The sequence below is a fragment of the Ornithodoros turicata genome, chromosome 4 (genome assembly GCF_037126465.1).
Source record: "Ornithodoros turicata isolate Travis chromosome 4, ASM3712646v1, whole genome shotgun sequence".
In the NCBI taxonomy this organism is placed as follows: Eukaryota; Metazoa; Arthropoda; class Arachnida; order Ixodida; family Argasidae; genus Ornithodoros; species Ornithodoros turicata.
In genome coordinates this window covers 55,464,965-55,488,488 of record NC_088204.1, presented here as the reverse complement: position 1 = coordinate 55,488,488, position 23,524 = coordinate 55,464,965, and the positions used below count along the sequence as shown (strand labels likewise).

At 47.9% G+C, this 23,524-nt stretch overlaps 1 protein-coding gene across 2 annotated transcripts in view; it reads right to left on the bottom strand.

The window, feature by feature from the left end:
* Positions 1-23,524, bottom strand: part of LOC135393206 (uncharacterized) — a 63,481-nt gene that overhangs the window by 1,905 nt on the left and 38,052 nt on the right. For both annotated transcript variants that reach the window (XM_064623701.1, XM_064623702.1), the window contains 4 exons: positions 18,502-18,700; positions 15,908-16,066; positions 15,273-15,355; positions 7,573-7,795 (listed from right to left, as the gene is read on the bottom strand). In XM_064623701.1, the coding sequence (XP_064479771.1) occupies positions 7,573-7,795; positions 15,273-15,355; positions 15,908-16,066; positions 18,502-18,700 (664 nt within the window). The remainder of the gene's footprint in view (positions 1-7,572; positions 7,796-15,272; positions 15,356-15,907; positions 16,067-18,501; positions 18,701-23,524) is intronic.

The following is a 23,524-nucleotide window of genomic DNA, read 5'->3' as shown; positions in this document are numbered from 1 at the left end:
TGCTCAGTTGTTCAACATTCCTATACATGTTTCTTGCTTTCAGCAACCGTCCCGACTGACACGTTTACACATTGAGCGCAACTTTACCTCCCCAAATCCAAAGAACATTTATGGTACTCGAATTATACAGCACTTAGGAGTTCTCATTTGGAACCAATAGCCGATTCAAAGAACAAAATGACCAACAGGTTTGATTATCACGTTCGTATATTAGTAACGTTTCCGTACATATGTGGCACACTATCAATGCTGATTGCAAGTGAAGAACGGTACGTTAGAGCTTCCTCTACATTGTTGCCAAATAATGTGCCGCTGATAACGCATGAAGCTGGTAGCGTTGGTTTTGATTGTTGTACCTGTTGACAGGTGTAAAATATGGAGTTCTGCCGTGGGTCACTGAGTGTTGGACGTGTCCTTGCTACCTGATATAGACTTTTAGTTATTGACCTTTCTATAATTAATTTGTCACAATGATCATGTTGTCACAATTGATCATACAGGACGTTCTATAGCGGTTCTGATACATCGAAATTAGTCCAGTATTTATATAACGAAAGAAGTGTACCATTATTCGGGTAGCATTTCATAATTTTGATTGCGTAATAAAATTCTTCAACGAAGCAGAAAGCAGACATCTGAGTTTTCGGTTCCATGGGTTGCTGTCCTCTGCGTGTATTTCGTACCATTCGTAGAACCGCACCATGTGTAGCATCTAATCTTGCTAAACAGCCCCCTCTGCCATTATAAACCGGGATTGTGACCAGAGCTGAACCCGAACCGAAAACTTTTAGAAACCGTCATTTCTGCTGAACCGGAACTGAACCGAATTAAAATCTGAAGCAGTTACCGGTTCGCGAAGCCGTTCCAGTGGAAGGTTTGCTTCAGCAAATCAACAAGAACAACAGACAAACTGCGACCAGGGTCAGCCCCCTGTGTTTGCGCCGCAAACCACATGTAGCGGAGTTTCAATGGTTCAACTACGTTTTCAAAACCTTATTTCGAGACAAATCACGCGCTGTCATGAAATCACGATCCGAAACGCACGTTAAGGAATGTTCAATATGGTCCCGATTTCCTTATACACCGTACCAAGTTTCCTGGGGCCGCTTGAAACGGCAGGTTAGATCACGACCTACCATACTGACAGGTCCACATCAGCAAAACTCCCAGCATCGGAGTAGTAATTCTGACAATCGCCGCTGCGCTATGGAATTTGGCGCTAGTTAGCATTATTCGTTATCACGTGATTTGCCGAAACCTCGGCAATGTACGATGGGCTGTGGTGCAACGACGAAGTTGTACGGAAGAGGGTAACGCGTGCTTAGCAACAGCCTTGTAGCCCTGTGTAGCAAACGAACGACGGTGGCAATGATGATAGTAGTGCACATGTCATTTCTTCTCCCCAATAATGGTATGTGGCGCTTGCAGCGGCCACTAGCGTAACTAACCCATGACCCGGCTCTCCCATAGGCGGGTGCCATTTCTCCAGGTCTCTAGTATATAGAGTAGGTTGTGGGTTAGATATGGCAGTTCGTCGTTGCTTTCGCTTTTTGGCACACCTCGAGTGAAGTTTTTGCCCTAATAAGTAGTATTCATCGTTCATCAAATGTACTGCGTTGGAGATCTCTCGCTCTGAAATCATCTCGATATCCGCCAGGTACTTGAGTCTGCCATTTTACTTTTGTCCAGTAACTTACATGCCGAGGCTGTCTACAACGCACTGATCCCTTTGCCGCTCTATTACATTTTTCAGCCAAATTTCTTCTTCCAGAATGTTATGAAATCACACTTGAGAGACAGAAAGTTCTATCTTGCGTACTTAAAGCTCAGCTACGCCGATTTTCTAGTGCTACAGAATGGAACGGTACTCATACGATGTGTTCATCAGGGAACGCTTATTATTGTGCGAAGGAGTTATCCGAAAGTCTTCGCGTTTTTTTTTTTTTTTTTTTTTTTTTTAAGAAAAGTTAATTGTTAGTCTGACATTCCGACTTGCGGCCCGCAAACCCTGTGTCGACGTCATACACAAGGTCGGGGATGTTTCGGCTGGGCATGAGATTTGGCTTGGTTTCTTCCGCCGAGCCGGCCGGGATGTCTGCTGGTCTGCTGCGGAGATTGAGATTGAAGTAGTGATATCACAGTGATGCGCTATGAGTGGGCAGTTATGTTCCTGTAACTTGATTCAACATGCAAGGAGCGTGTGGTTTTGCTTTATCCGGCTGCAAAGCATTTGCTAGGCCTGTCAAGGAGGCTTCCCAGCGCGTTTCGTGTTCCGTGCTGCGTACAGAAAATGCGAGAGTGCTTCACTGCAGGCTGCAAGAACAATTCAGCGCGCAGTTCCAATGGTTCAAACCCCAAGTTTCCGAAATACTATAGGAAAAGCTATCGGACTGCAGCAGTCGGTTGCAGCTCCAGTTGGGTGCCACATTAGAAAGGAGCGATTTGCTTCGGTCATTTCGGCCCTGCGTGTTATGAAAGCAATGTGAAACTCGAAGAGCAATTTGGAGTTTTCACACGAAGCCGAAGATATCTCCACCGGAATGCTCTGCCAATGATATCTGCAGCTGGTGATCGCGGAGGCAGCAAAATACAGCAGATGGAGGTATGTCGCGTAATGTTCGTTTGATAAATCACAAGTAATGCGATGCAAATGCCATCACATTCAAAAGAAGAAATGTGTCAGACAGTCGGTCCCAGCAGTTTCTTTTTTTTTTTTTTTTCAGCACCGATTTGGAATGTACCTTATTTGTTAAATGATTCCGCAGGCTCCCTGCACCGCCGGAAAATTTATACTCTACGTCCCAACTTTCACCTTTCAACTCTTGTGTTTTAATGGAGGGCACTGTCACCCCTGCAGTCAGATGCTCCCTCAAAGTTCATCTGTGTTTGTTGATAGTACAGTGACACCTGCGTCGGGCACGGAGACATTTCATTTTCTAATGAATCAGGTTAATATATTGGAGAAGGTCCCCTTGATAACGCGTTCCGTACGCGGGTGGGCCGGGCCTTTGATTGTGCGGCCTATAAAACGGTCGTCGGGATAGTATCCGGGAAGATTTTCTAAAGCTCAGGTGGATTGCATCACTAGTCTTGCATTTATGTTATTTGTATACCCTTGCTGTAGCTCGTTATGGCTTAAAGCAACCATGCGTGAAGTGTTTTCTGTTTATCAAATAAAGTGTCCTTACTCAAGTGCTTTCACAGTGTGCATTTACGCAGCAACATGAGTACGGCAGCACATTTCGTGTGTTTTCAGTAAGGTATAAATTTAAATATTGGTGCACCTGTTGTACTTTGGCCTGAAGTAACGTGTTCTTCCAGGACTTCCAAGGGTTACATTCGTCAGCGTCACCTGTAGAACAGGAGCATTCTTTTTGTCCGTTCTGCCTAATGTAAATCTTAATCCTCCAGCTGATGTGTTTTGATCACAAACGAGTTATTGGTCTTGCAGGGGCTTGGATTTTGGTGCATTCAAGTGCAGAACATCTTGTCTGTTGTTGCTGGTACGATCTGCAGCAGTACATGGATAACGTGAATTATCGAATGACCTGAGCTAACCTAACATTTACGGTCTTACTTCCAGATAAACCTGTCATGCAGGTGCCCTCCTTCTGGTATGTTTAGTTCAAGCTTGTAGTTCCACAATCCACTTGGAGCATGATTTCTCAACTGGGGTATTACTATCACAACGCATCATACACTCAAGGTGTCTACCAAATTGCAGCCTTCAAATTCCCTGACTTTTCCAGGCTTTCACTGCCTATTTCAAGCGAATTTCCTGACAAAAACAAAAGGGAACTTGGCGCCTGCTCCTGCAAACAAAATGGCATATCACAACCCTTTAATATCAATGAAATCAATGCGTTTTTCTCTTTTTGCTTCCCGCATTGACCTGGCTTTCAATAGATAACGGTATCTGCGCCGTTTTACGGTTCTGGAAAACTGTGAAAGGGCTTTACATCACGACCACCTGCATTGAAGCTCCAAGGGGCCACCTGCGTTGTATCTCTAGTCATGCGTTTCAACTTACAGCCTTTTGTGTCGTTCTTTACCTGTGTTGGATGCCAGAAACGGAAACGAGAAAAGTTAAATACCCGAATTCCGCAGGGAAACGAAAATGAAAACGGAAACACGAATATTTTCGTTACCTTTGCTGGAAACAGAAACGAAAACGAAATTCAAGCCTGGAAATGTTAACGGAAACGGAATTCACGTAACGTAGTTCCCCTACCTTTCCTCCTATTATGCATGTAATAATATCTTCAATTCCTTCATACCTAGAACAAGCGTGGAGTGAAACCACCTTCCATCGTCATTGTTTTGTATGAATACTGATATGATCCATCGCATTATAACTAACCATCATTACCCCCTCTGTAGTACTTTGCATTCAGGGTGTTAGTAAACAAAGAAGCAAATTAATATGCATATATAAATATTCTCTCATTCGCATCTCATCTGTCATCAGATTTAATGGCGAAATGCATGTAGATTTTGCAAATGATTCATGCAGAGAGGTTCTAGCGGGGGGCTCCAGGCTTCCCGAGATACTAAAATAATCCAATCTAGTCCAATCCAGACGAAACGGCAACGCCGTCGGCACGCAACTCACTATTAACGAGTGCCGACGCTCACTATTAATATGCTCGACCTTGTACCGAAGTTGTGCACAGTTGGTGCCTGTGTCAGTGCCGATGTCGGGGAATTTCCATGCGTCTTCTGTGTTTTTCTATCTCAAGTATGACACAGTAGACAGGGCTCGTTACCGGAAACGTTAAATACCCGCTTTCTGTCGGAAACGCAAAATGAAACCGCTACCGAAAATCGTCTCGAAACTGTAACGGAAACAGAAACGGAAACCTTATTATTTTCGATAACCAACCCTGTTCTTTACAGAGAGCGCTTTTGATTTGATCCATAACCTACAGCGTGCAAGACAATAGGCTACCAGTAGTCGTGTGTCAATTTGGAGATGTGTTGCCACGTATTTTTTTGCGATAGCAATACCGTATCAATAGCATTTTTGGAACCACACTGTAGATGCGCAACAGTAGATAAACTAGAGCACGGTGAACTAGGACGGCACTATAATTAAAAGAGCAATGATGTGACATATAACATGGCTCGAAACCCTGTCTCATTCGTTGAGCTGTCCATAAGGAGTCATTATGCAAAATATTTTCGCTCTGCGGTGTGTTAATACTGCGAACTGTCACATTTATAGAAACAGTAGGAGAAAGCAGCCGCGTCCGACAGACACGAGTCTCGCGTGACGTAGGAAAGTTCCCCGTGCTTTTCTCTCTCTCTCTTTCACGTTTCTTTCACATGAGGTCACGCGCCGCTTATACCTGCTTAAGCTGTGTCGCTTACGTCATGAGTCACGTGCCCGGGAACCACGTTACGTCATGCCGTTCCCTCGAGTGGAAGATGTCTAAAGATGCGGGGGACAGAGGTCCTGTGCGCGTCCAGCAGGTCACCTTTACTCGCCCATCTCTCGCACGAGCTCATTTTATCCGTTACCCAACACGGCGCACGAAAAAAAGAAAAAAGAAAGGTTGGGGGATGACCTCAGTGCTCCTATAAAGGGACAGCTCGCAACTGTCGACTGATTTGGAGATCAGCGTTCTATTGGTCAGTAAGTCCCACGTAGGTGTAAATTTCATCCAGGAGAACGTCACAGTATCCCAGATAAACGAGAAAAAAGAAAAACAACGGTGCGTTCATTTGATGACGTAAACGTCACCTACCGTGCCTTAGCGGACGTCACGACGTTGTGTGCGACAGAGAGGGTGACTGAGAAGTTTCGAGCTATGGTAAGAGATGGTTGCCGATTACTTGACACGACTCATACCCGTAGGTGCGCATTTTGGTGAAACCTCACTCGCCCTCACCCTCACGGCTCTCACGGGCACATGCCCTCACTCGCCCTCACCCTCACCGCCCTCACGAGCACATGCGCTCACCCGCCCTCACCCTCACCGCCCTCATGAGCACATGCGCTCACTCGCCCTCACCGCCGTCACGAGCACAGGCCCTCTCTCGCCCTCATCCTCACGGCCCTCATGGGCACATGCCCTCACTCGCCCTCACCCTCACGGCACTCACAAACGAAAGCCCTCACCCATGAGGGTCTTACCCGCATAGGTCTCCTGTGGGTACACTCGTGAGGCTGTGCCGCTCATGAGACCTCCTGTGAGTGCACTCATGAGGTCTGAGGCGCGCCAGGTCTCTGTGAGTGAAGTCACTGGTGAGGCCTGAGGTGTGTGAGGTCAGTATGAGGGCATTCAGAAATGAGGTCAAATGACGCATACCAGACGTGCGCAAATTAAATTATGAAGGCATTGATGATATGGTTCCAGCGACACAACTACCGGCTGTGTGCACTTTAAAGGGATGGTGTGCACGAATTTAGCAATTTCGTCTACGTCGCGCTGGGAACACAGCAAAGCATCCTGAGCTGACTCATTACTTGGTGATATGGTTCCAGTGACCCAACTATCGGCAGGATGCACTTTAAAGGGCTGGTGTGCCGGTTTTTAGAAATTTCGTCTACGTCTCGCTGGGAACACAGCAAAGCGTCCTGAGCTGACTGATTACTTGGTGATATGGTTCCAGGGACCCAACTACCGGAAGGGTGCACTTTAAAGGGCTGGTGTACCCGTTTTTAGCAATTTCGTCTACGTCGCGCTGGGAACACAGCGAAGCGTCCTGAGCTGACTGATTACTTGGCGATATGGTTCCATCGACCCATATACAGGAAGGGTGCACTTTAAAGGTCTGGTGTGCACATTTTTACATTTAGTCTATGTCGCGCTGGGAACACAGCAAAGCGCCCTGAGCTGACTGATTACTCGGTGATATATTTCCAGTGACCCAACTACCGGCAGTTGTGCACTTTAAAGGGTTGGTGTGCCGGTTTTTAGCAATTTCGTCTACGTCTCGCTCGGAACACAGCAAAGCGTCCTGAGCTTACTGATTACTTCGTGATATGGTTCCAGCGACCCAACTACCGGCAGGGTGTACTTTAAAGGGCAGGTGTGCCCGTTTTTAGAATTTTCGTCTATGTCGCGCTGGGAATTCACAGGGAAGCCCAGGACACTTGGCCGTGTTCCCAGCGCGACATAGACGAAATTGCATTTTGCAATTGCATTTTGCATTGCATGCAATTGCAAATTGACGATTCTGAAAGAAATTGAGTTACAGGAAAATCACTGGAGCCAAATCGCAATTCAGTTAGAGTTACTCGAGAAATGTAATTGAATTACTTTTGAGTTACTGCAGGCGGTGTCTGTTTAAAGCCTCAGGATAGATTTCGTGTTCCGTGGGTACGGAAAATTTGATTGGCTCAAGAGTGGGAAAGGAGTTGCTGTGACGAGACCAAAATAACATCAAAATGAGCGACAAGAGTGTGTTTTGGTCAGGACGTGACCACGCTTTTTTTAAAAATTATTATTAACGCGAACATTAATACGTAGAGAGTACATTGCAATCCATGGTGTATCCAGTGTATCAAACGTATCGCAGGGGTGTTTACTCAAAACTGCCTAATAGTATCAAGAAAGGCGTACTCACAAATCCCAAGTCTAGCACTTCCAGGTTAGAAAAGTAGAGGCTTTTAATTCTGCCTGTCGTTATGTTGTAGGGAGTCTCTGTTGTCCCGCCCACGTCAGCTGATGTTATCACTTGTGTCGGCGTGAACATTAAGCCGATGACTGCCTCCTGGTTAAGAGGTGGCGCAGCACCCAGTGATATGGATCTGGAGCCTTCGTCCTCGTAGACGAACGTCACGCCCAAACTGAAATGGGACATCGTACATCAAGATTTGATGAAGTTATACTTTATTTATAACTGTACCGTCGAAGCACCTGAGATCCGCGCAAATTCCAACCAATGCAATGCTGGCATGAAGGCACCCTAACGGTGTCTTCGACTGGTTGGTTGCGATCACTCAACAGCGGTCTTGAGCGACGTTTCATATTCGACTTGTCGAAACAGAGGCACTCACTGCATTCGACCGGTCCATTTGGAGCTCTTTCCTCCAACGCGGAGTGTTCTAGGGTGCTCTCACCAACGCCGTCAGAGCCGTTGCGAAATCTGGTTGCGTCCCCATATCGTGACTACGCCAGCTTTCGCTGAGCACTGTTTCTGTTCCGCCGTGCCTGTCATGTTCTCCATTGTGAGTCGTTGTCGTTTTGACTACGAGGGAAACGCCGCGAGTCACGTGAGTTAACATTCCCTCTCCACTCCCCTGCTCGAACCTGCCGCGCTCGACTTCTGCACGATTCATCCGGCTCCGGGCTAGAGTGAGATGCGGTCTGACCTGACCCAGCTCGGGGTATTAGGATGACCAGTCGAATACACCATTAGAATGCCCTACTTAGGCGTGTTACCTTCCTAGACGCATTCTAGGATGCAGCGTTAAACACTGCGGGAGGGCGATGATTTGGTACATCAAAAAGTTCCTATCGGGGTCCGTGCATTTGCTCGGCAAACGCTATGCAACTGTTGGGCGCTTCATCATACAAAATTTTACCTGGCATACTCATCGTTATTTTTCACCGAATTAGAAAAGTAGCTAATACTATTGCGGCGCTCATTGTAGCTCCGCTTTGTACAACATGGAATACACTACCTTGTTATACGGCTTACGTACACCCAAGTGTAGAGCGGAATATTGTATACAAAGATAATTCTCGGTATCCTGCACTTATCTGTTGCCCATGCTTAGCTTTATTGGTTGGGTTCACATGCGGCTAGATAAACGACCGTGGGGATGGGGACCATGCGGCTGGGTAAACCATTTAAATAAACAAGCTGAAAAGCGTGAAGCATGATAAGACGAAAACAAAAGGAAGGGCACCACACAGTACAAGCGCTGTCTTTCAACTCAGGTTTATTAAGAAAACGGCATAACGGGAGGCACGCGTGCTCAGTCTCACCGGCGCGGCACCCAAAAACGGATCAGAACGATACAAAATGCTAGAAATCGAGTAATGAAGGGAGCACTAACACACACACATATACCCCCACCCCCCACCACAAACAAAGCTGGCCTTCTCCAAAATTTTTCTTTCTTCCTGTCTTTGCTTCGGCCCAGGGCCTTGATCCAACATGTGCCTACATTTACATGTCTTGTAGTGTTCCGCCAAATGGGCGCCCTAGCAAGAAGTTAGGGACGCCGCATGCTTCCTGAGACACGGCTACGGGTCAGCGGAAGACGGTAGATTACCCCTGTAGCACAAGGAAACAACGTGGACACAAAATACGGGTTCGGGTTCGGGTTTGCGTCGCATTGATTTCGTTCCGGTTCAGTTCCGGTTCGGCCACGTCAAAATCGTACCGGTTCGCAAAGCGGTTCGCAGCCCCGAACAGGTTCGCGAACCGATTCAACGCTTCCATTTTATTTGTTCCATAAAACTGCTTTTATCAGGAAATGCGTGTCTAATAGCTTACTGTTGTTGTCTGCATTGACGTTTTTAGCGGTCAGGTAGTCACTTTAAGGAGAAACGGATGAACACTTATTGTAAATAGAGTCCACGCTGATGAAGCGGTATAGTCACGCCACTTTCTGTTCGCTAAATCTCTTTTTTTTTTCACACGCACAGTGCCAGCACAGTACACTTAAACGAAGCCTAATAAGATGGACAGCATTTTACTTCGACGACATTACTTGAAGGCGCACTGCATTCGCACCGTGAATCGATCTGAAACCATACTGAAGCATGTCGAAAATAAGTCTGCCAGCCGAGCTCACAACTGTGTACCAGGTAATCCATAACGCAAAGGCAATGTGCCACGACAGAATGGCACTACCAAGAAGCAGAACTGCATTTACTTTTCAAACCACGACCAATCAAACAGGCAACAGACAACATTATCCAATTCTCCTGTTTCTGAGTTGTTTAATTTTTGCTGCTCACGTGTAAAATTAAATGTTGGGGCTTACTTAATCACATACTCGTCCTATAGACACACACACATACATACATACATACATACATACATACATTGGATGGTGATGGGGTGGGCGATTCACCGCCGCTGAGGCGGTACACTGCCCTATTTCGCTTTTGGATAGCATGAAGGGATGATGATGGGTGCTTTGAAAGAGCCGTCGCCAGACCGGTGGAGCACAAGTAGTCCGCCAGAAGACGAAGGCCTGCGTCTGGTGGGCAGCGTTCGACAACGGACCGAGGATCTTCGCTAGGTTGAACGGCCGCTTGTCAATGCGTTGCATAGAGACTTCCATTAGCGCACGCTCGTTGTGGTATCGCCCGCAATCCAGGATGACGTGGCTGAGGTCGCCGTGTACTCCACAAGTGGGGCAGAAGGAAGACGAGGTGGAGCCGAGACGGTGTTGAAAGGCAGGTGTAAAGGCAACGTTGAGCCTCATGCGGTGGAAGACAGCAGTTAAGGGGCGCGGTAGCCGCGGAGGGAGGACGACAGAAAGCGTGGGGTCTACATCAGAGAGAAGGGAGTGAGCTATGTCGTGTTCCCACTGAGCCTGCATCTTGGGACCGGTGAGTGTCTTAGAGGACGTGTCTTCGGTCGCCCGACGACATCATTATCGGGGAAAAAGCTGCGTGCTGATGGGCGCTCAATGCGGCTCTGTCTGCTTCTTCGTTGCCGCTGATACCGACATGTCCGGGGATCCACTGCAATACTACAGTGTGCCCTGCAATGATCGCCTTCTTATAAGCTTGCAGGATGTCAAAGACAACAGGACCGAGGGATCCACGTATCCCCAAGTTGGCCGCACACTGGAGCGCGGGTCTTGAGTCTGTGAAGACGACCCAGGACTGAGCTGGACTGGCTGATATTTTGTTTTTGCATAGCAAATAGAATGGCGTAAAGCTCGGCACACGTAGACGATGTTCTGTGAGAAAGACGGTGACCACAGGAGACTGACTGAGATGGAATGACAAATGCCGAGGACGATCCACCCCGAGTAGATGACCCGTCAGTGAAAACTGACGTTGACGCCGTGTAGTTGTCGTTCATCATGCCTAGGGTTAGCTGCTTGGCGACACACGGGGCTGTATCCCTTTTCCTTCCATGCACGCCAGGAACAGCTAGGCGGGTGACTGGGCTCGTCCTATAGAGCTATATAACTAGCCTACTCCATTCCTGTTTCATTCGTCCGCGTGGCGCCTCGTCTCTGAAGAGCAGAGGCCGCAGCGCGTGCGGGGGGCGCTAGCCGCGGCGATCACAAGGATAACTGCGCTTCCACGTGTTAAGACGACGCTGAAAGTATACTTAAAATACGCCCTCGTTTGACTGTTTAGTTACAATTTCCTAAATCCGTGATATGGACGCGTGATGCCGATACCAATGTGTCTTCGTTCGAGGATTAAGATGAACTGTTATGTTGATTTCTTTTATGTCCGAACCGTTTTGTTGCGAACCGGTTACCGCTATTATTTTTTACGGTTCTGCTCCGGTTCGGGTTAAACGGTGTCATGAAAATTTCGGATCAGGTTCGGTTCCGGTAGAAATAACGGTTCGGATACGGTTTTCGGTTCGGGTTCGGTTCGACACCCTGCTTAAAAGGGTACAAAATCCAACGATCCGGCAAGCAAATGTGAAGGGTAGTGCCACGGGTCTAGAGCAGCTAATATTACGAACAGAGAGTGGTCTTCTCCTAGGCTCACAATAACTGTTTCTGTTCCACATATCGGTGGCTCTCGTCCTGAGGCGCTTCCTTTAACACTGGACACATGTTGTTTTCCACAGCCGGTGTTGTCCCTTTTGGTTTTCGGTTTTGGCACACGGTCCGGACAACTTGGAAGGAGCTGGGAACACAAGATCAACATCATATTTTCCTGCGATTATCTAGATGTTGTGAGACACAGCGTGAACACAGGGCATGACATCATAATTGTTAGAACGCTTAGGTTTGCAGAGAAGTGGTGGCCTTCCATTTTCTTCAGGGCTCCTTCGACGGAGGGCTCCTTAGCCTCTAATTTCTGCTGTGGGAAACCCCACTTGACACAGACGATCTGTTGACTGTATCTGTTGTAGCTGATGTTGCTGTGAATGTCACAAATTGGTCTGCGTCCCTGACACTCTTTGAACTTGGCAAGGGTGGCCCCTCGTAGTTCTTCGATGTGAGATTGTTTTTGTTTGCTTCTTGTGTTTTGTTTTAAATATTGATAGTCATCTGCGCTGGTAGTATCGTCCACGTTCTCAAAGAACCATATTCTACCGTATAATGTGTCGCATCCGAAGCTAATAAAACGGGAAACGCGGAAAATAACCTCGTCCTGTTTTGATTCCGCGCTATGGGTGTCCAGCCGCCACATAATTCTTCGATGATTTGTGTCTTGTCTCTGCCGTGTGGGGTTTCGCTGAGCAGGCCTAAGAGCTTTTGTCGGGGGAGTCCTCAAGAAGTTGAAGCGCCACGCCTTGTCTCAAAAGCTACCTGTTCTAACAAGTATGAAGTTAGGCCCATGAAGTTATGTTCACGATATCACAGACACACACACACACACACACACATCTAAAAAATGTAGGCAAATATGACGTTGGTGTTGTTTTCTCGGCTCCTCCAAAGTTGTCCGGACATGTACGCCAAGATGGAGGACAAAAAAGATACACCACTGGCTGTGGGAAGCCCCATATCTCCGGGCTTGTTTCGTTTGTTACGAGGGTAGTCTTCCGGTGGTCTTCCGCTGACCAGTGGCAGTGTCTACATGGGCCAGAGCAGGCGCTGCTTAAAGGAAACATGCAGCGTCCCTAACCTCCAGCTTGGGCGCCCATTTGCCGGAGCACTGCAAAACATGTAAATGTAGGCCGCCGTCGGATCAAACTGCGGCCCTAGGCCTTAGTTAAGACAGGAAACAAAGGGAAATTTTTTAGGCGGCGAGCATTCATCAGAATGTGGGTGATACGTATGCTAGTGCTCCCTCCATTTTTCTCTCAGACAAAAAAGAAAAAGGAAAAGAACTTAGTTTCCTTCTGTAAGTGGCTACTTTGCAAAGACGGTTTTGATCTCCTCTCTTTAGGCTTTTGTTTCGTTCTGACATGCTTTTGTTGTCGTGGTGGGGTGACTGCGCTCGCGTGTCTTTCGTGGTGTTGTTTTCCTAATAAATCTCCTGAGTCGCAAGTTCACGGTTGTCCTTGTGGTTCTCCCACTTCTGTTTACGTCTGTTCGTGCGCCTTTCGTCTCTTTATTTTGATAACCTGTTTCCTAACTGTCCTTCCAAAACACAAAAGCGCCGAGAAACAAGGGTACATCACGGTTAAGCGCACTGTTGACCGGTCGTGGCACGCTGTGCAGTAGCGAAGCCACGAGGGGGGTTTCGGCTGTGGAAACCCACCAAACTTGTACCTTGGTAGTGAATTTGAGAAACGGAAAGTGGCGTGATATCTTCCACCCAATGTAATGTTCCCTAGAACCCCTTCCAACATATTTTTCTGGGGGGATATGTTTCTTAAACAAAAAGACCAATTGAAAGAAAAACGAAAAGACTGAACAGAGCGTGGGACCTTGCAAAGGATTAAACGTCCATGGCAACTAGGTGGCTGCTTACATTGTTTATTGCGTTGTTTGCCACCGAACTAGGAACGAATGCGAATTAAAGACATGATGGTTCAGATTCACTTGATTTTAATCAATCGTAATTCTTTTCGTTTTTTGAAATACTAGACACAACTTCTCATTTATGCGCTTCGATATCCCACTTGAACCCAATAGACAATTCAAGAAATCCCAAAGATCATTGCCCACGCGTTGCATCCTGTGGGACAACTATCATGAGAAAAGGAGAAATGTCATTCATGTTTCGTTTTCCCTGTCCTTGACATCTCGTGGACATTGAGCCGAGAGAGGAGAAATTTAAACAGTGTGGACACCTTCTCCTCCTCTCTGATAAGCAAGTTCCCAAGTTTCAAAGCTGCGCTAAGCTCTCTTGGATTTTCTGAAGTCGTCGATTGCGCCCAAATACAGTGGAGGAAGTGCAAACCGCACACGGTAAGTTTGGGATATATGCGTGGCGTGCCGTGGACGACGATGCCACTGCGCCTGCGATCCAGTTCTACCGCCACCATCCTAACGTGAAGCCACGAACATCTTCCCGCTGGGACACTACATCACCGCCGGTCAGGACCCATGTGAAGGAATACCATCTCCTCTATATTTGGTGACCCGGACAACGAATGCCTCAGTCCGGTGAATTATTCGGCTTCCTACCTTCGCTATGACAAATTGCACAGCCTCCTTGTCCAGCATCTAATCCTGGAAGCCCTCCAATAGAACACTATCCTCTACGTCCGCGCAACCTTTCCCACATAGCTTTCCTCATCGGTTCTCATCATCGGCAAGTCAACAGCCAACCACCTTCTGGTAGAGAAGTCGCACCTGGACCCCTATTCCACACGGATTTCGCAGGGAGACCACGATGAGCTCCCTTCCCGGACTTCACCTGCATGATGGGCTGCTTCTCTTCCGACAACCACACAACGCTCTCGGCACACTAACAGCTATTCACTGGGACCGGCCCGGATCACAACGTACTTGTCCCTGTCATCCCGCTGCTGCTGTCTCAACTGCCACGATAACAAGCTGTGTGCCCAGCCGTCTATCACGCACGTGTCGTCCTCATTCGCCTCCTCGTGGCATCGACGCGGTCCTTAACCGAATGCGCCAATTCGCGTCTGATGAGGGAGTGATGTGGCAGCGCATGGACGACGACGACGTATCTCTGCTGCCGCTCGCCACTGCGCCTGCCAGCCAGTTCTACTGGCACCGTCCTAGCCTAAGGCCACGAACATCGGCCCGCTGACACATTCCCTCATCGCCGGTCAGGACACATGTAGACGAACGCCATCTCCTCTACATATGATTCATATGCACAAATGCAAACACAAGTACAATATGGAATTCACAATTTAGCAACATCCCTCCAGTGGTTCGAAACGTATGCCTGTTAACGCTACACGTGCATGTAAGAGCAACTGCGATGTCTCACCGGTAATGTGCTAATGTTAAACATTAGGCAGTGAACGAAGACAGCGCGAAGACACTTTTCGATAATGATTGTACCCTGAATTTCAAGTGCCCATGTACTCTCTCACGCATACTGCAGTGATCCTAAATGCCTACACAATGGTTTAAGTGTGTTATCATCTGCAAACTGCAAAATTCAAATGAAATTCCATTACTCTGCTAGTAGTAACAAGTGAAGTGGTGTTAGTATCGTAGCTTTACCAAATGTACCGGTGAAGCTTTTGAAAAGAAACAACGCTCATATGGAAAGCAATAAATAACATACTCAGTTGCAGGGTCTTTTGCCCGTCCACTTGCTACGATCAAAGAACCAGCTATGACCTGCCCTGGAGCCATGGGATGGCTCTCCTGCACATAAATTGCAATACGTATTAATATGATCACTATTTTTTTTTATTTGTATGTGTTTTTATTTGTTTGTATTTGTTGTATTTTACAGGCTTCTGTTTGCATAGACCACTATCTCCACTGCATCCTAGCCAACAAATGTAGAACAACGTTTTTTCTAATACACCAGTATTACTTACGATGGCCATGTGACAGTGTTGAGGTTTTTGTTATCTGTCTCCAAGTGGGATTCCAAAGCGGTTCAGGTAATTGTGCCTCATCGAGGGTTCATTAAGGACACGTACATGGAATGGAACTAGGCTGTGGTGGTCGAACGACAACAAGAACTTTGAGTGATGGTGCGGAGTTTCTGCGGATATCTCCAAACCATTTAGTTGAATGTCAGCAGTTGTCCTGTGAAATCACCAAGTGTCTCGACTTTTTACGTTAGTACAGTATATCTCCTTATTATTTCGCTTTTCAATCCAATCTAAGCCAACGCCCTCGCAAGCACGAGGTGGAAGCTTTTGAACGACAAGTGGCGGTGTCACATGTACTCTGTATTTTACTTACCTCATGCTCCCCATTAACAAACACACGAGACGGATACGTATCAGTTGACTGAGTGACGTGGAACTCGGTGAGAGCCACGCCGGTGGCAACGACAGTCCTATACCATGTCAGAGTGCCACCAATGGTATATCTGCCCACCAGCTTCATGTTGATGGAGACCTACAGTAACAGCAACAACAACAGCTTTATTTTATGATGATGATTGGATAGTTACATCGCAGGGGCGATATTCTACCCCATTACTGGTGGTAATGTGGGAATTGGACTAATAAGTCGTCTTACAGAGTCCTACGGTGTCGAAATAACCCTAATAAAACACACACCTTAATGCGACTAAAACTTTCACAGTGGTATTTCGCTCATATCCCGAGCAAATCTCCACAGGCAAAATACATTCCACCGTAGAGTACTTTAGTCACAAGACAATGTGTGTGGACTACCAATTGTTGTTTGTATCTGGACCACGAATGATTGGCATTAGAGTATAGCAACTTTGATACTGAAGCGTTCACGGCCTGCGGATTGGCGGCGAGTTGCTGAAACGGGACAGATGACCAATTAGCTTGTGTGTTCATTCTCGTGGGATGCCATACTTCTTATACATAATAGAGAGGTCTTTAGCATGAGAGATTGTACCCAAAATTACACTAACGTTTAGGGAACGACACCGTGGGCAACCGGATCCACATAAAACGTGCCAACCGCACCGTATCACACCAGGTTCAGGGCCTGATGGCGAAGAGCAGCGTAATTCGTGACCGAAGTAGCAAAATTATGATATCTCATGGAAATCCTCGCCTTAATTATTCCTATGGTTTCTAGTTGTTATTTTCCAAAACCGCTGATAACAGCCCGCCGGCAACATTTTAATGCTTTCGAAGCAAGCAGGTAACTCTGGACAACCGCGGAGACGCTGTCATGACTCAGCAACGCCGAAAGGGGCCAGATCCAGGTGAGAAGACCTTTGTTCCAAGTAATAACTGTCTTAATGCGTTAGCATTAGAGTCATCGGTGCACAAGAATCGAGGCGTGGTTTGTCTCGTAGGCACGGCACGGCGTGCATGCGCGGTGAGTGGAGAGGGAAGAAGAGGGCACGTATAGAACGCACGACGCTGCGCACCCAGCCGCCGGCACTAAAGCGCAACGCACTGTTTCGAAAATTATTGTCGCCATTGGCGCAGTTGCTTCAAATATCCCTAATTGGCTGCGAGGTATTTGTATAAATATGTGAATGCTCATTGGTCTCCGAGAACTGACGTCAGTCTTAGTTCGCGTTGATTGTGCAAATTCATTTATTTGAGGTGCGAGGATCCGAACAGTCGGTCGCCGATGAAATGAATGAGAAAGAGAAACGTTAGAACTGTGCCCGTTGTCCAGCCACACGTGTTTTCTCAGACAACAACCGCTGTGCTCGTAGACGCTAGCAGGGAGTTTCGATGGTCTTGAACGCTTCCGACTTAGATTGTGGCGAACAGCTAATGTGAACACAGAATGGCTTATCCAGCTGATCATCACACACCGGAAAGACGAACATGGAATCAGTGCGCCGCCAAAGCATCGACGTAGAAATCGTTCTCGTGGAAGTCAGCAGTCCTTCTGACACCCCGCAGGTGAACGGTAAGATAAGTTAGGTTACTTTTTGTTACCGAATGAAGTAATGCTGGTTTATCGTGTCAAATGTACATACAACATTTACAAGTCACTCTGTACGTTAGGGGCGTTTTATTGTGCAGTGCGTTGCTCTAACTTGAGCCTTTCGGCTATGCCACTTATCAATTTATATGTGCTGGTTATGACACGTGTGCTTTGGTGCTCGAATACGAAATCAACATCGATTGCCTATTCATAACAGTGATTTTCGTCCATGCAGAGTTACGCATAATCAATAAATTGTTGTTGTTCTTGTTTTAGAACTCTCGCAGCCATCGGCAACATCGACACACCTGGGCCCGCTGTTTTCGAAAACTGTACGTACACCTGTACATATAAGTTGTGTGAACTGCAATTGGCTTTTGAACTCCTTTTCGGTGTTGAAACACCTAACGCTCCAGTGAAGCCTGTTACAAGACGTGAAAAGATATGTACTGTAACTATTTTGAAACAGTTCGCGAGTACAAATAAACTTGCTGTATCAAACACCGCCGCTTTTTGTTATTCTGCGTTGTGAAGGAGAGTTCCAAAGGAGTTTTCAAGTTTTGTTACACGCAATCAAGGTAATAGAGTCGTAGCCTCTTGTCGCCATCAGCGACCCTCGTGAGTAGCATCGTTGGGAGGATGTGTTACGTTATGCGGGTCCCTCGGTATGTGCAAGGGAGCTACTACAAAGGACTCATGTTTTAAATGTACGTATCTTATCCGCTAAATTACCAAGCTGCAAACCATTTCAGATTCACACAATCGAAAATGCATTCGGTGAAAACAATCGTTTCCAGGCTTTAAAAAAGGCGTTTTCCCGCCTAAAATATCGTGAAAAATAGAAACCACTGAAGAAACACATTAAGATACGAGACCATGTAACGTCGCCATCAGCTCTGTCTGTTGTTCTAAATGGGATACGGGTGTGCCCAGTTGCATGGGTCACACAGTTGACGTACCTCACATTCACCGTTGCCCAGGAACCGGAACTGCACGAGCAGAAGGTCCCCGACTCGCAAGTTGACGTTCGGACCCCGCATGGCAGCACTGGGGTGGGGGTCGCCATAACTGGCGTACCACCACGTTCTGGTGTCTCGCCGCAGGCCCACATAGAAGAACCAATTAAAGTCGAATGCCCTCTGCATGTACACTTGCAGTCTAGAGAGAAAACATATGTAACACTTTACTCAGGGTCAGAGTCGATCTCCATGCGGGGGTGAGGAGGAAACTTGGCGATTATCTCCCTTCTTGACAAGCCCGATTGTTCAGTTTCAGTTAGATCGTATACTATGAATATGAATCAATCAGACCTCCTTTTTAAATAAAAACGTTCCTAATATAAGTAATAAATACGAACAGGCTCCAAAGGCTCATATGAAGGAGAAAGTACACATAAACCAAGAATAGAAGCAAGAAATTGTTAAATAAATTAGCTTAGATTCATTTTAAATTCTTTCTGGCGTATTTACTGTGGTTCTCTAATTATCTTAATATCCGTGTAGATTAAGTACATCCTGACTTCAGCGTTTAGTATCGTATTTCAAACACTCTCTCATAGTATCGCGTCGAACTCCTGTGGCAACTTGGGCTTCCTTCACCCTCGTAAAAAACAATGACTGCGTGTGATTGTACAGAGCAAATCATACTCGAGTATCCTTATGTCTCAGCGGTCACTATCAAATTAAGGAAGCCCGATGGTTATAAACATTATTCTGTGAAATGATAATAGTTATAGTGCGGCTACGTGGATACCTTTGCATCGTAACTAAGCGTACTACCAACCTCGCAAGTCAATGAAACCTAGACTGCAAGCCAGACTACTAGACTCCTAGCCATTTTTTCATTGTCTAGACTGCAAGTTACTGTTTACGAACAGTGGACTTGTTTCAGCAGCGACACAAACTTGGTAGACTTTAACTATTCGAGTAGTACAGTTGACGAATAATAACAAACTAACGTTGATGTATAATGTGTAACATTCGAAGTTTGTGATCTGATGTCCTACACGTAATTAATTTTGTGTTCTACTCCACTTCATCTGTTGGTCGTGATCACCTTATTCGCTTTCTCTCGCTCTAAAATAGCCACCGGGTGCTCAGGTAGCTAGAGTCACTAATCGGGGTACAGAGTACCGCATTCATTGTCCGTGCAGGAGCCGCCTTTCGGTGACAGCGATTGGACCGGTCGTGTCACGTGGTTTCATGTTCCAAGAACGCGCCATCCATGTTGAGTCCCCTCCATCCAGAACCGGTTTCATCGGTCCCAAGCTGGCTCGACTGCGCGCTGTTCTCCGGCGGAGAAGGGGGAGGTTGGCGTCCCATTGCTAGGCGACGCAGCCGCTGAACCAAGATGGCAGGCTCGCTCGCCGCCGTCGCTCAGTGTCGCAACTCTGCTCTCTGTTTAGTGACTCTACAGGTAGCAAACCGCGAGCGACCAGCGAACAAGGTCGTACTAAATACATTCCGCACGGGTACCTGGTACACGGGTCTTTCCATAGTACCTGGAAGGGTCGTTCTCCAAGTTATCCCAAATAAATGTGAAAGACAATCATGCGCATCGATGCCAAAGTGCATGCAAAGGGTGTAATAGGCGCGTGGAATATCAGGACCTCGATACGAATACCTCGAATTCATTCGAGGGTGGCAGCACGGCGAACAGCTCCGCCTGTCGGGGGCAGCGGGAGAGATCACGTGCTCGCAAGATCCAATAGGAATGGCGGGTTGGCCGCGTCTGGCTGATGTGATGATGGTCTGCTGACTTTTGTGGTCACAAAACGCCTTATTCATAAGTGCTGCCATCTCGTAGCGGCGGCGCCATGTTTGAGTATTCGGACGGTCGTGCTATGTGCGATTTCCTGGAACGGGACCAGCTGAAGAGTCGAGAAACTTGTGATTCGAGCTTTTTAGGATGGCAGGCGAGCAGGAAGAATGCACAGCCGAGCTCAATAATAATAAATGTTATGGTATCGTAATGTTACACGTAAGGTTTGTCTGCGCAGTGTGGCGACATGTTGCACGTGCCGCAGGGTAGGACTGCGGATAAACTGGACTGGATTGAGTGAATTGACACATTGGTCACATTATTTCCTTGCACGTACCTGCTTCTACTGATGATTCGAAGTAGTCTATAAAATATACTAATGATGCCAAAAATGGAAAAGTTCGACTTTTATGTAAGGAACTTCTGTGATACTGAGTATATTGAAACGTGACTAATCCATTCGTGTGTCTTGCAGAGACAGCATGTCTGGAATGCAGGTACTTCAGGAAGGCATTGCTAACGAGATAGTCCCGAACAAAAAGACTGAACGTCCGAGAGGCCTGGACTGTAATGCAGCGCCTTAAGGCAGCCAAACAGAAAGCAAGACGCCTGCGCTCCCGTATTTCGACTATGGAAGAGGAGCTTGCAGCAATGCGAGCACAGAATGAAAAAGTCGAGGACGCCGTCTTCGCCGAACGCATTGAAAGTCTGTCGCCGAAGCAGCGTGAGGCGGCACTACATTTCCTCAAAAGTGCAAAGCGGAAAAGCACAAAGGGCATGGAGAACACAAAGGAATGGGCGCTCGAGTGCTTCATCATGAAGATGAAGGGCCCACGTCTTTATGAACATATGAGGCAGCAAAAGACCCTCGTCCTCTCAAGCAAGACAACTCTAAAAAGGTACATTAGATGCTACAGGACGGGGTTTGGCTTCAGCACCAAAGTACTCAGCGTGCTGAATGAGCTTACAGGCGCCATGGACCAGTTTAAAAGGCATGCTGGCCTGCTTATAGACGAAATGAAACTGTCAGAGCACCTGTCTGCCTCACCATCCGGGCACATAGAGGGTTTTATAGATTTTGGCCCTTTTACCCCGCCAGAAGAGACACATTTGATTTGTGACCATGGAATGGTGATCATGTTTGTTCCATTTGTGGGCAAGTGGACACAGGTCCTCGCATTTTTTGCCACTCGTGGAAACATCACGTGCAACCTGCTTCAGAAAATCGTACTGGAGGCAGTTATCCTCGCCGAGAAAGCAGGACTGCTTGTGGATTTTATAACGTACGACGGCGCGGCGTGGAACCGTAAAATGTGGAAGCTGATGGGCGTCCACGCGTCCAGGTCAAGCACGAAGTGCAAGGTGCAACATCCAGTTGATCCGCATCGGCACCTTCACTTCGTTTCGGACTTTCCGCACCTTATAAAGTGCATACGGAATGGTCTTATAAGCTCAACCTTTAACTCCCCAGATGGACATGTAAGCATCAGAGAATTCCTACAGCGGTAACTATTGGGAACAGAATACTGAACGCACCTTTCAATAGTACTGAGGGGAAGCCATCTGAGTTTATTTAAGAGACTGCAGCCGGAGAAGGGTGCTGTTCACCGGAGCCCGACAGGAATCAAAGTGGTGCACGCACCGGAAAAGGCGCGAGAAGAAGCGCGGGTGGTACGGGTGGTGCGGTCGTCTTCGGCGCCGAAACAGGAGCCCCCCACCCGGAGAACCGGTAGCGCCCAGTGGACCCTGCGGGGGCGTTTGGGCGGTGGCAAAGGGGGCCCAGGTGGAGGCACAGGAAGGGTGGTTTCGGTTTGGTCTAGGAAGGCGGGCTTCAGTCTTGCCTTCGCGACGAAGTCCTGTCGTCGAGGGAGTTGGACGGTGAAGTGGTGTTCCGAACGAGCAAGAACGGGATATGGGCTCTCGTAGGGAGGCTGGAGAGGACCCCGCACGAAGTCTTTGCGGATGAAGATGTGCGAGACGGTCTCCAGTGCTGCCGGCACATAGATGCACCGCGGCTGCGCATTGCGTGACGGCGGAGAGTGGAGAGAATGCATGGCGGAAAAGAGGCTCTTGACGTACGTGGTATAGTCAGGGGGCGGATAGTGGGATGACGGGAAGAAATCGCCGGGAAGGCGGAGGGTGGTGCCGTACACCATTTCCGAAACAGTGCAGCCCATATCCTTCTTGATGGCGGTGCGGATGCCGAGGAGGGCTAAAGGAAGAATCTGCGTCCATGACTCTCCAGCTGGGTAGGAGCGGATGGCTGACGTGAGTTGTCGATGGAACCTTTCCACGAGCCCACTGGCCATGAGATGGCACGCGGTAGTTCGTACGCGCCTACAGCCGATCGTTCGCAAGAGTCTGTTGAAGAGCGCTGACTCGAACTGACGTCGGCGGTCAGTGGTAATTGTGGCGGGCACCCCGAAGCGGCTGATCCACCCTGCGACGAAAGGTTGCGCGACGGTGTCTGCAGTGATGTTGGAAATGGGGATTGCTTCGGGCCAGCGAGTAAAGCGGTCAATGCAGGTGAGGATATAAGAGTAACCGTTGCTGGGGGGTAGGGGCCCTACAATGTCCAGGTGGATGTGGCTGAAACGGGCGTCAGGTGGAAGGAACTGCCCGGTCGGTGGATGAGTGTGCCGATGAACTTTGGCACGCTGGCACGGGATGCATGCGCGGGTCCAGTATCTGACGTCGCGATTGATGCCAGGCTAGATGTACCTGCTGGTGATGAGCTGTTGTGTTGCTCAGATGCTGGTATGGGATAAGTTGTGGAGAACGTCGAATATAAGCTTGCGGTACCGAACAGGGATATAAAGACGTGGCGTGCCGCTGGAGGTGTCGCAAGCGACAGGTCTGGGGGAGTGCGGTAGGGTGATGTCGTCGAAGCGGAGCGGAGTTGAGGTTGACTATCGAAGTAGGTGAGTAATTCAGGGTCGTTTTCTTGAGAGGCAGCGATGTCATCCAGGGAGGGAGTAGCAGTGCAGGGAAATGTAAGGGCACCCACGGAGATCGTGAGAGCGCGTCAGCGACGGGGTTATCCTTGGCGCTGACGTGCTTGATGTCGGAAGTGAACTCTGCAATGAAGGATAAATGGCGAGCTTCGCGCGGTGAGCGGTTGGTAGAGTTCGACGTAACGGCTGAGGTGAGCGGCTTGTGGTCAGTGCATACGAAGAAGTTACGGCCTTCCAAGAAATGTTGGAAATGACGTACAGCACTATA